Below are 12,740 nucleotides of genomic sequence, written 5' to 3'. Positions count from 1 at the left end.
TCGATTTGTGAACTTACAAAAATTTAAATCTTTTAACTTGTGAACTTTAAATTTTTTAAAATTTTTAAAATACAAAACTGACTTTTTGATTTGTGAACTTTAATTTTTTAAAATTTTTAAAACACAAAACCAACATTTCTATGTGTGTTTTAGTAGTAAGAAAATTTTTAAATATGCAAATCACACTCTCTAATTTGTGATTATCTTCCTATTCAATTAAAATATATCATTTTTTCATAATTGAAAATAATATAATAATAATTTTCATATGAAAAAAAGATCAGCCGATTTTAGCATCCTTTCCAACATATGTATGAGTGGGGAAAAAAAAAGAAAATTAATTACACTACTTGGTGGGAGAAATGAGGTGTTCATTATGCGAACTTTTTCTTTTTAATATTGTATTACTAGAGGTGAAATCCTTTATCATGAACCAAATTGTGTGTTGAACACAACTATGGCCATTTACAAAACGTCAATGACGTTTTGTGTTTCTTCAATTAAAATAATATTTTTCTAACAAAACGTCAGCGACGTTTTGTGTTTTAATAATTAAAATAATATTTTTTTATTACAAAACGTCAGTGACGTTTTGTTCTTTGATGATTAAAAAAATTTTTTTATTACAAAACGTTAGTAACGTTTTGTGCTACTACCACAACCCTGTAGAACACCAAAATCATCAAATATTTTTGTATTTCACATTAAAATTATCCATATATAAAAATTTTAGCCTCATTATGCATTATGTCTATTAATTTTGTTTTCAATTATCAAAAATGATGTATTTTGTCTACTAGAAGGCGTATGTTCTATAGATACTAGTACAATATCAATACTCAATCTGGATATCGCAATATATAGAAAAAAAATAGTAAAAAATAATAAATTTTGATGATTTTCTAATATTTTGTTATATATATATGGGTATGAAAATTATATAAAACAAGTTAGTCGAGTTTTTTTAATAAACAATTTTTATTCAACCAACGATGAGAAAAGAAACAGGAACTTTTAAGTATGAGCATAACAAAGGCCATGTAATTAAACCTAAATTTGTAAATAATAAATACAGAGCACATTTTTATATAGTGAAGACTCAAGAATATGGAGACTCCTCCATAAACAAATGTCAACAAAATGAGTCTCCCGAATGAAGCATTATTATTGCTTTGTTCTTGTTATTACTTTTCAAATCTAAAACAGGAAAGCAACAAGTTCCTCACCTCAAATGGGATATGAACTAGTCCCTATCAATAGTTTTCATAAGCCTTATCCCCCACTTACCTATACTATATGTCACTGAATAATATCAATTCATTAATCTAATAATAAAGAGATAACAACCGCAACGGGTGTGTTATATTATATTGTAGCTGCTTCACATTAATTGGGCAGCCATATCTAAAGGTCATCATTCAAAGTCAAAGAGATGTTGCCAAATGGGTGAACAAACAACAATCTCCAATGCTGTTTTGTACTCCCACTATTGTGATATTTTATTTACTCTCTCTTCCTCTTAAACTAAGTTGACAACCAAGAAATATGGCTATGTGAGAAAAGAGTTTTACACTTTTTCCTTTCAAAAAGACATGAAAATATTTAATGCTTGTCTTCTTATGCAAACTTCTTTAATTCAAAGTATTTTAATCCTAGATTGCAAATTTTAAATAGTGGAGTAAGTGATTTCCATTTTTTTTAGTTAATACATTAAAAATTAATATATTTAAGCATCATAATGAAATAATAAAAACAAGAGTTTAACTAACATGTATTTTAAGAATTTATATTAATATTATTAATAGAAAATATATTATAAGAAAAATGTAAAATTTAATCTTCAATATATTTGTTGTATATTTATCAATACATAGTGAGATTGATTATTGGTAACTTAATGAAACTTTGAGCAAATAGTGATTGCGAAAATCAAGTATCAGTGTCAATTTTTAATGGCTTCAACTCTTCAAGTCATGTGAGTATATAGACATTACATCGATCATGTCCTATTTAATCTGTTTCATTGCTTCCATAATATGACCCCATTGTTCTAATAATGCATCCAGAAAGCATTATATTATCATATGAAGTCACATTAGTTGATACTGATTATTCTGCTCATAATTGACTGTACATACACCATCACCATTATTGATGTGATATTACAAAAAAAAAAGCATTTTTTTTTATGATTGGGTCAATGTTGAGAAGCCGGGGGTTGGTGAAGAAACTAAAAAGGAGCTTTAATTTGGATAAATACTGCTGTGAGCGGAGAAAAGGCACATCAACTACTACTTGTAGCACTCTGACAAAAAATAAAAGAATAATAATAAAAATAAGAATAAAAAAATAAATAAAACATGTAATATATCATCATCCAACTAATTAAATAGAACTTAAAGTTATTAGAAAATATGAGAGTATTATGGTCATTATTTACTAAAATATTAAGAGCCTCCCCTTTAAAATTGACCGTAGATAAAGTTAAGAAATTCCCTTTCACATTAGCTGTACATTTTTCTCTTTTAGTAGAATGGTCCTTCTTTTATTCTTTCATTCACACTTGTTAATTTTCTAATTACAATGGTACATCATCTTTCATATCCTCTGGTGTTGAAAATTCGTTCCCTCTATCTAAAGTTACCTCTACACTTTGCTAGAAAGAACAATATACCTAAATATTTGAAAAAAAAAATGAAAGAGGTGTACTAATTAATAAATCAATGAGAAAAAAATTTGATGGAAAACAACACAATATTTAAAATATAATTATGTGAATAGATAGAATAGGAGGATTGATCATAAAAAGTAATAAAAAAAATTATACGAATTAGAACTTTTTTTTTTAATCAAAAATAAAAAACTCGAATCTGTAATTTCTTAATTGAGTATGGGTAAACTATATTATTTGAGATATAACTCATCGATACTAATGAGAAATTATGTTGCATTAGAAAGTAAAAAAGAATATGACATTTTGTTAACAAGATTAGTTTTTCTAGTTTACTTTACATCTTTATCAAATAAGCCCTCAACCATATGATAGAATCTTTGCATGTTATTTTATATAAAAGGGACAAGCATATGAGCAAATCAGAAAACTAAAAGTGATTCTCAATTCAAGCATATATATCAATAGATTACAAAAGCAATAATGTATTAATTACAACTGATACATATCTGTTGATTGGGATCCACTAAGCAATTAATTAATAACTTCTAAATCAAATATTATTACACATAACAATTAATAATGATAGTGTTGTCTTCCCCTTCTATGCTAAAGTCATATCATATGCATTAACTTGCAAAAATAATTGTTGGATCACAGCAGCACTCATCCAAGAGACAACAGCAGCACAAAGCTGCTAAGCTGCAGATTTAGCCACAACAAGACAACAAAATCAAATTAATTAAAGAATAATAACAATAATCAAACGGCTTTTTTACTTGGTCAACTAATTAACTATGTTAAACTTTTTAATTTGTTTTAATAGAATTAAATATAAAGCAATACTGAAGTCGATTTCACCTGAGTTTTCACAATAATTTCTCTTAAATTTATTTGCTTACCATCCCTCAAGGAAACCTGGTTGTCTTCTGGGTGGTGGAGGAGCAGCATAGTACTGCGGCGGTGCAGCCACCGGCGGCGGCCCCTGATAAGGACCTGTTTGGGATACAATACCATATATATAATAATTAACAACAACACTAATAAATAATTAAGAAGCATGTAATTAAATTTTAGGCAATGATTTATGAGAAATGAAAGGACAAGTGTTATAGATGGTGCTTGTACTATATATACCTTGAGAAGGGTATGGATAGCCATATTTGATTTCACTCATCTTCACAAGAACAAGCTTTGAAGAAACACCAGATAAAACCCAAAATGTTTCTTGAATGCAATTGTAGGACACATATATCTAGCTCTATATATAAATATATATGCAGAGCACAAACATGCTTTAAGCAAAAGTAAGAGAGAATATAAGAATATAAGTGGTGGTGGATGCAGTTAAGAAAGAAAGCTCCAGAAAGGACGTTTAATTTCTCAAATCTTACTTATTGGATGTTGGCATATGTATACATGTATATATGTAACTTCATTGTCAATACTAGATTCTTTTATATATATATATAGATTTTGATTTTGATGTACATTATAAAATATTTTATATAATTATTTACTTTTTTTATAATTATTTATGTAATTAATATAAAAAATAGTTATTTTGCTATATAATAATATAATTAGATGTAGGTGTCATTTGTGTAGTTTAACTATGCATCAAAAGTAAATTATATATATTTTACTTTGGAAAAGTTATATCCACGGCCACCATCTCCTTAATTAGAGGAAGAAGAAAAGAATCAAACAATGTGGTGTAAAGCATGTAGTTGTACCATTTAAGGTCCAGGTCACTGTTATTATTCAATTATAATCAAATTCTTATGTAGTTGAAGAATCTTCTTTAAAAAAAAAACATTTTATATTATTTATTAGTTTTTATTATGAATGAGTTGCAATGAAAAGAAGGCATGGTGTCCCATGTGAACACTAATAGAGAGAGTAGGCCTTTCTTTCTTTGTTTCTTTCTTAAAAAGCACTCACATGATGAAGGGTGGTAGCTATATATATACACCTATCTTTGCAAATTGGGAGAGTAGTAGGAAGGAGCATTAAGAACTTTATGCCCGAATTTGTTCTACACACGCTTTCACACGCTTTTACCGCGCCTTCTAACTACTTTAGTCTTTATGGGAAACTTCAAGATAACAATAAACTTATTAGCAGCAATTATTTAAAAGTAAGGATATATTATAGGAAGGTTTTCACCTGTTCCAGTGTACTTTTTAGAATATCACTATTCTATTGTTTGTAACCAATCAGATTTAATATAAAAAAATACAAATGGTCTAGATTTAAGAAAAGAAAATTTTGTGGACATCCACAAAGAAACTATATGGTAGGCATGCAACCGTTACATCCTTTGGACAGTTTAATTGATTTAAAAATGTCTTTTTTGTCCAAATTAGCTTCAAGCTAGTTTGAGTAGATGTATTTAAAACTGTATCATTAGGCGAGTTAGGCTTTGTAAGATTTCTATTTTTTTATAAAAAATGAACTTACATATTTGCTTAATAAAAAAAAGTTGCTTAATAGAAGATAATACTTTACTAGTAAGGTAAGTTTATTAATTTGTTTTATTGAAAAAAAATGATATATTAACTGGAATTGTCACTAAATATATTTTTACAAAATTGCTTTTAAAATTTAAAAATACTATAAAAGACATAAATTTAAACGGTAAATTCAAACACAAAATAAAGAGTTTGTACTTTTAAAAAGTACAAACACCTCTTCAAAAAACTTTACTAAATCAAACCGTATTTAAATTAAAAAAAAACTAAAATTATAGACTCACAAATTTTGTAAAGTCATAATGAATTAATTTTTTTGTATATAAAAAACTATTTTAATAAATAAATTTAAAATTAATAATAAATCTATTTTTGTTAAGTTTTATTAACTAATTGCTTATACTTGTAAGTTAATGATAATTACTTATGCTACTTATAATTGATTAAATGAAAAATTTTAGAATCATAATTATCCTAAATTAATATTCTTTTGTTTGACTCTTTTCTCCTATTTTATTTTTTGATAAAATTTAGTTTAATATTTTAAAAAATAATGACAATTCTTATCAAAAAATAAATGAGCACATATGAACTTTTTTGTTGTGATTTTTTAGAATCTATTTAGAATAATCATCTTTTAATTTAGATTTTAACAAGTATTATTGTTAATATTTTTTTTCATACCCCATGATAATTAAGAAAAGTAAACGAAGCGAAAAGATCTTAATATTAGTAAATTAAAGATGGACGAAAAAAATATTGAACGGAAAACAATATGTCAACTTCACTATTAAGATATATGTGCAATATTTTTTACTTATATTATGTGTTAGTTTTTCAAGATAACAATATTTAATTTCACCTTTAATATATTATAAATAAGTAGATAAACAAAAGCAAAGAAATAGAAAATTTGAAAAGAATGAAAAAAAATTATTTTTAATTTTAGAGATCTATTTAATATTTATCACCAGTTTTTTTCTATTTATCTTTGTTTTTCTTATTTAAAATAATATAGTAAAAAGATAAATTTCAATAATATATTATAAAAATATTTTTAAATCGATATATTTATACTATATTTAAATACTATTATATAAGAAAGAAGTCATTATATGCAAGGCAAATATGATTGTCTTTTTAGTTCATCTATACTTATTAAAGAGAAATAATATTAATATTAAATATATTGAATAACCTAAAGAAAAAAAATAATACTATACATCTAAGTATTTTTGTTAACCAAGTATAGCTAAATTAGTTTAACATCACAAAAATCAATTATAACTAATATTATTCCAAATCTTATTATTTAACTTGGTTTGACTTGATTCATAAAAAATTTTGAATGTGTACAATTACTCAAAAAATATTCTATTTGGATTAGAATTTTTTTGTGAAAAAACACTTTTTAAAATAATAAAGTATTTTTATTAAATTTTAAACATATTTGATACATTTGAAAGAAAAATTTTTACCAAAAAATATTATTTGATTGTTCTAAAAACCAATAATATTTTGATTTTAAAAAAATAAAAGTAAAATAAGTTTTAATTATTTTTTTACTAGGCATATCATTTATCAAAATTAATAATTACAATTTATACCTTTAAAAATAAAAAAATAAATTACTCAAATTGAATAATTAGTTTTGAGAACTATATTTAAAATTTGATTTGATTTATGTGGTTTGTAAAAAGTAAAATTTAATCAAATTTAAATTAGTGTTATTTTAATTGATTTTTTATTTGAATTTGATTGAATGAGTGGTTTAATTTAAATTGGATTGGATCTTAAATACTTCTAATTTTAGGTATTTTCTTAAAATAGTTTGCTATATGAATTTTTGTATTTAATTTCATAATCTTGTTAGTTAAAAAAGGCAATAGTTTAAAAAAATCAGTAATTTTTTGTAAGTTTAATTAGAATTTGATTAAAAAATATTTGTTCGTTTAATATTTTTTTTCAAAAAATATTATTTGAGAAAAAGTTTAAGAGAGATGAGCGAAGTTAAAGAATAAAATGAAAAATATAAAATTAAAATAAAAATAACAATTAATGCTTGGTCTAATTAGTCTAAATGTTTTTATAGTTTTTCTTGTTTTTTAATTTGTTTTTAAGAAGTTTTTATAATTTACTAGTCAACACCGTCATATCAGGTATATAGCAATTTGGATTTCGGACATAAATAGTTAAATACTGTGATAAACTTGAAACAAAAAATATTTATAACTATTTGTAAAAAAAAAGCCAATGACTAATAGTTCAAATGGCATAAGTCTCTCCATACTCAATTAAGAGGTTGCGGGTTCGAGTCTCTTATCTTTGCTAAAAAAAAAAAAACTATTTGTAAAAACGAAAGATATGGTTTGATGTAAAACAGGCCCAATTACAATTTTTTGTTTTTTGTTTTCAGATGCAGAGCCCAATTCTGTGTCCAGTAGACAGTATAAAAGAAAGAAAACACTGACCAAACAAAAAAAGAAAGAAAAGTAGAAAACCCTAATAGTTGTGCCACTGAGATTATCGCCTCCAGAACCCTAGCTAGCTTCAGAGCGGAACGAGCTTCAACCATGGTTCAATCTCTTCTTCCTGTGATCTCATCTCGGTTTCTTCTCCTTCACTGCTTAATACTTACTTTCTCTCTCTTTTGTAGACTTTCAAGCGCAGAAACGGAGGAAGAAACAAGCATGGCCGTGGCCACGTCAAATTCATTCGCTGCTCCAATTGCGGCAAGTGCTGCCCCAAGGTACTTTCCTCTTTATCCTTTCTCCTTTCAGGTTTCTTTCATGCCTTCCTTCAATCGATGAAATTCTGATTGTTTTTTCAAAATTAATAGGACAAATCAATCAAGAGGTTTCTTGTGAGGAACATTGTTGAGCAGGCTGCAGTTCGTGATGTTCAGGAAGCCTGTGTCTATGAGCGTAATGATTCTTACCCGATCTGCATCATTCTTCATTAAAGATTTGAGTTTTTCTCTGTTTTTTGAATTTTGAATGTTATTTAATTGTTATTATGTTTGTAGAATACACTCTTCCGAAGCTGTATGTGAAGATGCAATATTGTGTTTCGTGTGCTATTCACTCTCACGTTGTGAGGGTGCGATCTCGCACTGATAGGAGGAACCGTGAGCCTCCGCAGCGCTTTGCTAGGCGCAGGGTATGTCTTCTTTGTGCTCCAATTGTATCTTATAGATTGCTGACTAGTGCATTGCTAAGGATTACTAATTGAAGATGATTTGTAATACTGTTGATATGATTTTGTTTTGAGTTTGTTTGCACTTTGGTTATTGAATAGATAGATGAATTCTGCTTAAGCCTAATGAGATTTATGATGTGTCCAAACATCTGCTAGGGTTTTCATTGTGCCTTGTGTGCTTTACTAGTTGTTTTCATTCATTATGAAACATGGCTTTTATGTTTTATGTTTTACTTCTGTTGTTTGATTGGTGTCTTTTTATTTCTTTTAAAGGATGATGCACCAAGGCCTGGTCAACCTGGTCAAGCTCCTCGTCCTATTGGAGCTGGAGCTGGAGCTGGAGCTGCTCGTCCTTAAAACTCCATTCTATAATTTTAGGCTTCTTGGTTCAATTTTGTTAAGAACTTCATTTTCTTTTGCTGTATTATTTAAATATCAGTTATGTTGGGATAATGATGTTTTTTTTTCCTGGTTGCCTGAAATACTGAATGATAACAATTTAATGGTTTTGATGAGAATGGTTACGGAGTTCGATTATCTTCCAAAAAGATTGTTTGATTGTATTTTGATCAGAAAAATTTGAATATGGAAATAAAATTGATATAAATAAAAAATATTGCAGACAAAATTGAAATAAATTAAAATTTACGGATATTTTCTTTAGTTTATTGCATTGTCAAAAAATATAATAATACAAAGTTTAACATTTTAACCTACATACAATACATTAAGTTGATAAATATATATATTATAAAAAAGTAACAATACAGTGAGTGTTACAGAAAAAATATAAAATTTTCTTTGTATGTTTGTACTTCCACATTTGTTGTGAACTAAATTATTAGTTACTCTTCTTGTTAAAGAATATTAGTTTTGTATATTTGTGTTCGAATTGAATGTTATACTATTTAATTTAGTATTTTAAATGTAATTGAAACTTAATTTTAGGTAAAGTATCTTAAATTACTACTTTTTATCTCAATGCTATAGATTTAATTTAGTTAGAATGAATACCCATTTAAAATCTCTTTAGAAAAAAACTGGTTAAAATAAAAATAGTATCACCAATTATCACTTCATATCTCACTAGAAATATAATTAGAATAGAATAATTCAATTTTATAATTTTATTATATTATATTTCTTTTGTGTTAATTATGTAAATTTTACAGTTTGCTCGTCTGCTCCATTTTCTAACCTAGCTAACCTAGTCAACCATAACGTTGCCATTTACATGAAAATTTACGAGATCAACATTTTACATGTTTTCTGTTGCCATTTTCACAAATGCAACCCTTTATAGCTTATACAATCTCAGATTTAGAATCAGAAACAGATCGTATCTTCGGAATAAACTTAATCAGATGCATCATATCCCTGCATAACTTGAAAATATGATGTCATTCAAGGGTAATAACTAGCTCTCTTTTTTTAATTAGGATTAACTAGCTATCTCTTGGAGCAGGCATTATCCTAAGTCTCTCCTCAGATGCTTGATTGATTCCCCCACTAAATCTCTCCTCTGCTAGCAGTGACTGCAAATCACTACCATTTGCCAAGCTGTTAAACTCAACAGCTTTAGATGGCATTGTTGGGTATCGACGTTGGCAAAATGTCATTAGCCTCTTAATTGATTGCAAGTACTTGCGAGTAGTCTCATCATTCATAATGTGAGCAACACTGTTGGTGTAAATCTTTTCACGAGCAGACCTTTCGTGGATACCAACCATAGTAACACCAATAGGCCAAGGTGCATTCCCGATGGCCAGCTTGATGTAATGGTCCATTGCAGCCAGATAATCTCGCTTCATGCAGCAATCAACCACAATCATTAATGCCTGTCGGATGTCATCAGGAAGAACCTGAAAATTGCATGGAACCCAACACGAACTATCAGCGAATTGCTTCAATGTGCTTACATTACTGAACATACTATGCAAACAAGAAAAATTTATCCTTAAAACCATAAAATTTACTACTTGAAACAATATCCATTAAACATTCAACGAGTGTATATAATTATGTTCAGTAAATCCTCTAACACTCCGACTCTCTTGTTGTGTCCCTCTCCCAACAACAACAACATTCTAGGACTGTGTTTCAATATCTTCCTATATACTGACTAAAGGACCAAGCAGAAAATCATTCTTAACAGGTAAAAAGCAGAAAGTAGCAACTAGCAATGATTGTCGTTTCGGAACTAATATTGTCATTAGCAGGTAAAACATATAGCACGACGCATATATACATCTAAATTATGACCAGTACAATTTCCAGCACAACCTCGATAATTAAGACAGAGGAAAGGGGTATATCAACTAGCCATGATTGTCCTTGTTGTTTCTGATCACCAATTTTAACAACAAAGCTTTCTCCACTGGAAGAGTTGGCACTTGGCAACATGTATCAATTGAAGCCATTAGGATCTATCATAAATGCAAAACCAAACCAAAACGCTCCCCAACTGAATCAGATAGACTCCATGAACAAACTCACCAGAGAAACTAAACTTTGTCCTACTAGATGGGGTTAGCCACAGACTACGCCACAATACCTATCATAAATCTTGTGTGTTTAAACAAATTATATCTAAAGTTCTTCAAATAATTTATTGTATAATTTTCTTAGGTTTCTCTCTTCCTGTAATTTACAGTACTACCCTTCATTTGATCCACTCTCCTAAGCCTAAGCATTCTTCAAAACCTAAAACAAGATTTTCACTCATCCCTCTCCAATGATGTCCAAACCACTCATCTATAAACAAATTTATAATAATAGATATGCAGACATGGACTATTCAAGCTCCATCCTAACAAGTAATCAAATATGTCTATATAGACATGCAAACATGCAGTAATCAAATTCAGAATGTGTTCAGTTTACAGATTTGCTAACTATGGTTTGATCACACATACAATTCCATTTTTTCCCCTCCAATCCTACTTCAATGCTAGAAAATCACCCTACACATCACTCGACACTGATCTTCAAAATTTAACTTCCACATAACTGTTTTCCCTTCAAGAATAATTTCAATTAGAGAATAACTAGAGCGTGCGTAAAAATTCACCTTCTTCCTGCAGAACTTGAACAGCGGGTTGAGGTACCGCGCGCACTGCTTGAACGTGGCGACCATGGACTTCCCTTTCGCGGTTCGCCTCTCGGCCTCCGGCATCTCCTGCAGCTCTTGCTTCCACTCGTTCAGCAGCTTCTTGAAGAAAACCAAAATCTTATCCTCCTCGCACAGCTCATCGAAATCCGCTTTCATCCGCTTCGAGTCTGAGTCCTTGTCGCCGTCCATGCCACTGGACCCTTCGCTCAAATCGTCATCTCCAGCGCCACCTTCCCTGTCTTCGGAAGCGCCGTCCTCCGCCTTCTGCCTCTTCCTCTCGCCCAGCATTCCCGTCTTCTGACGCTTTCTCAGCTCCGCAATATCGCGCAGGAAATCATTGGTCTGCCCTTCCGTCATGTCGCTATCGACTTCAAACAAACCAGCTTTCAACACGTACTTCAGGCGATCCAGCCTGGCATCGTTGTCTTCGCCGAACAGCGTCACCGGCTGCTTGAGGAACCGGAGGCGGCGGATGACCTCCTGTTTTGAGAGGACGAGCTTGTCGATATTCTGCTCCTCGGTGAGGGAAGTTCCCGAGGCTAAGGAGGAGGCAGAACTGGGGAGCTTGGATGTACCACCGGTGGAAGACGACGCAGCGGCAGCGGAGGCTGAGCCGGAGGTGGAGGACGCATTGTTGTTGTTGCTATTGGTGGAGGCGTTGTCGTGGCGATTGGATTTGGCTTCCAACTCACGCTTCTCTTGCTCGCGGAGCTTTTGGATCTCCTTCTGTTGGATCTCGGAGCGCTTGAAGACTCTCTTTCCGCCGGTGACCTCGGCGAGGGATTGGCGCTTCTTGAGGAGCTCTTGCTTGAGGAGATCCATTTGGGATTCTCGGGTTTTGGCGGTCCCCGACTGATGATATGATGTTTATGTTACTTGAAAAGCACTAAATACTCTTTGGATATGGATTAATTTTTTAGTTTAATTTATTCATTTATACAAACAAAAAAAGGGGTAATTAATTTACAAGAGATAAACCCTATGGCCAAATATGATACACAAACCTTTTAAAGAAATAAACTCTTTAATTATTTCAAAATTATATCTCACAATATTAAATTCATTTAACTTTAATTATTTGTTTTTTTAAACTATTTGTTCATGATATTAATGAGTTATAGTTCAAATGGCATAGTCTTTTTATACTCATCTAAAAAATCGTAAATTCGAGTCTTTTTTGGTTTAAAATAATAAAAAAAAAATATTTGCTCATGATATAAATAGGACAATTAAACGACAAATCTATAGAGATTATCATTCTACAATAAGGGCTTGATTGTATGAG

At 29.8% G+C, this 12,740-nt stretch overlaps 2 protein-coding genes and 1 long non-coding RNA gene across 3 annotated transcripts; 1 reads left to right on the top strand and 2 right to left on the bottom strand.

The window, feature by feature from the left end:
* Positions 3,090 to 4,084, bottom strand: LOC107621780. The gene is made up of 3 exons (XR_001615938.2): positions 3,809 to 4,084; positions 3,574 to 3,667; positions 3,090 to 3,373 (listed from the first exon to the last, which is right to left on the bottom strand). It is a non-coding gene; the product is annotated as an uncharacterized LOC107621780 (long non-coding RNA).
* LOC107624106 (40S ribosomal protein S26-2) lies at positions 7,700 to 8,884 on the top strand (the record flags this gene model as incomplete). Its single annotated transcript, XM_016326564.2, is given in 5 exon segments — positions 7,700 to 7,721; positions 7,802 to 7,894; positions 7,985 to 8,069; positions 8,171 to 8,304; positions 8,617 to 8,884. Coding segments are annotated over 5 exon segments (399 nt in total). The 3' UTR covers positions 8,701 to 8,884.
* LOC107622586 (pre-mRNA-splicing factor 18-like) lies at positions 9,622 to 12,324 on the bottom strand. Its single transcript, XM_016324538.2, has 2 exons — positions 11,414 to 12,324; positions 9,622 to 10,205 (listed from the first exon to the last, which is right to left on the bottom strand). The coding sequence occupies exons 1-2, from the start codon at positions 12,275 to 12,277 to the stop codon at positions 9,789 to 9,791; spliced, it is 1,281 nt and encodes a 426-aa protein (XP_016180024.1). The 5' UTR covers positions 12,278 to 12,324; the 3' UTR covers positions 9,622 to 9,788.

Source organism: Arachis ipaensis, chromosome B10 (genome assembly GCF_000816755.2).
Source record: "Arachis ipaensis cultivar K30076 chromosome B10, Araip1.1, whole genome shotgun sequence".
NCBI lineage: Eukaryota > Viridiplantae > Streptophyta > Magnoliopsida > Fabales > Fabaceae > Arachis > Arachis ipaensis.
Note: the sequence above shows the minus strand (reverse complement) of the source record. Positions and strands in the feature narration are given on the sequence as shown.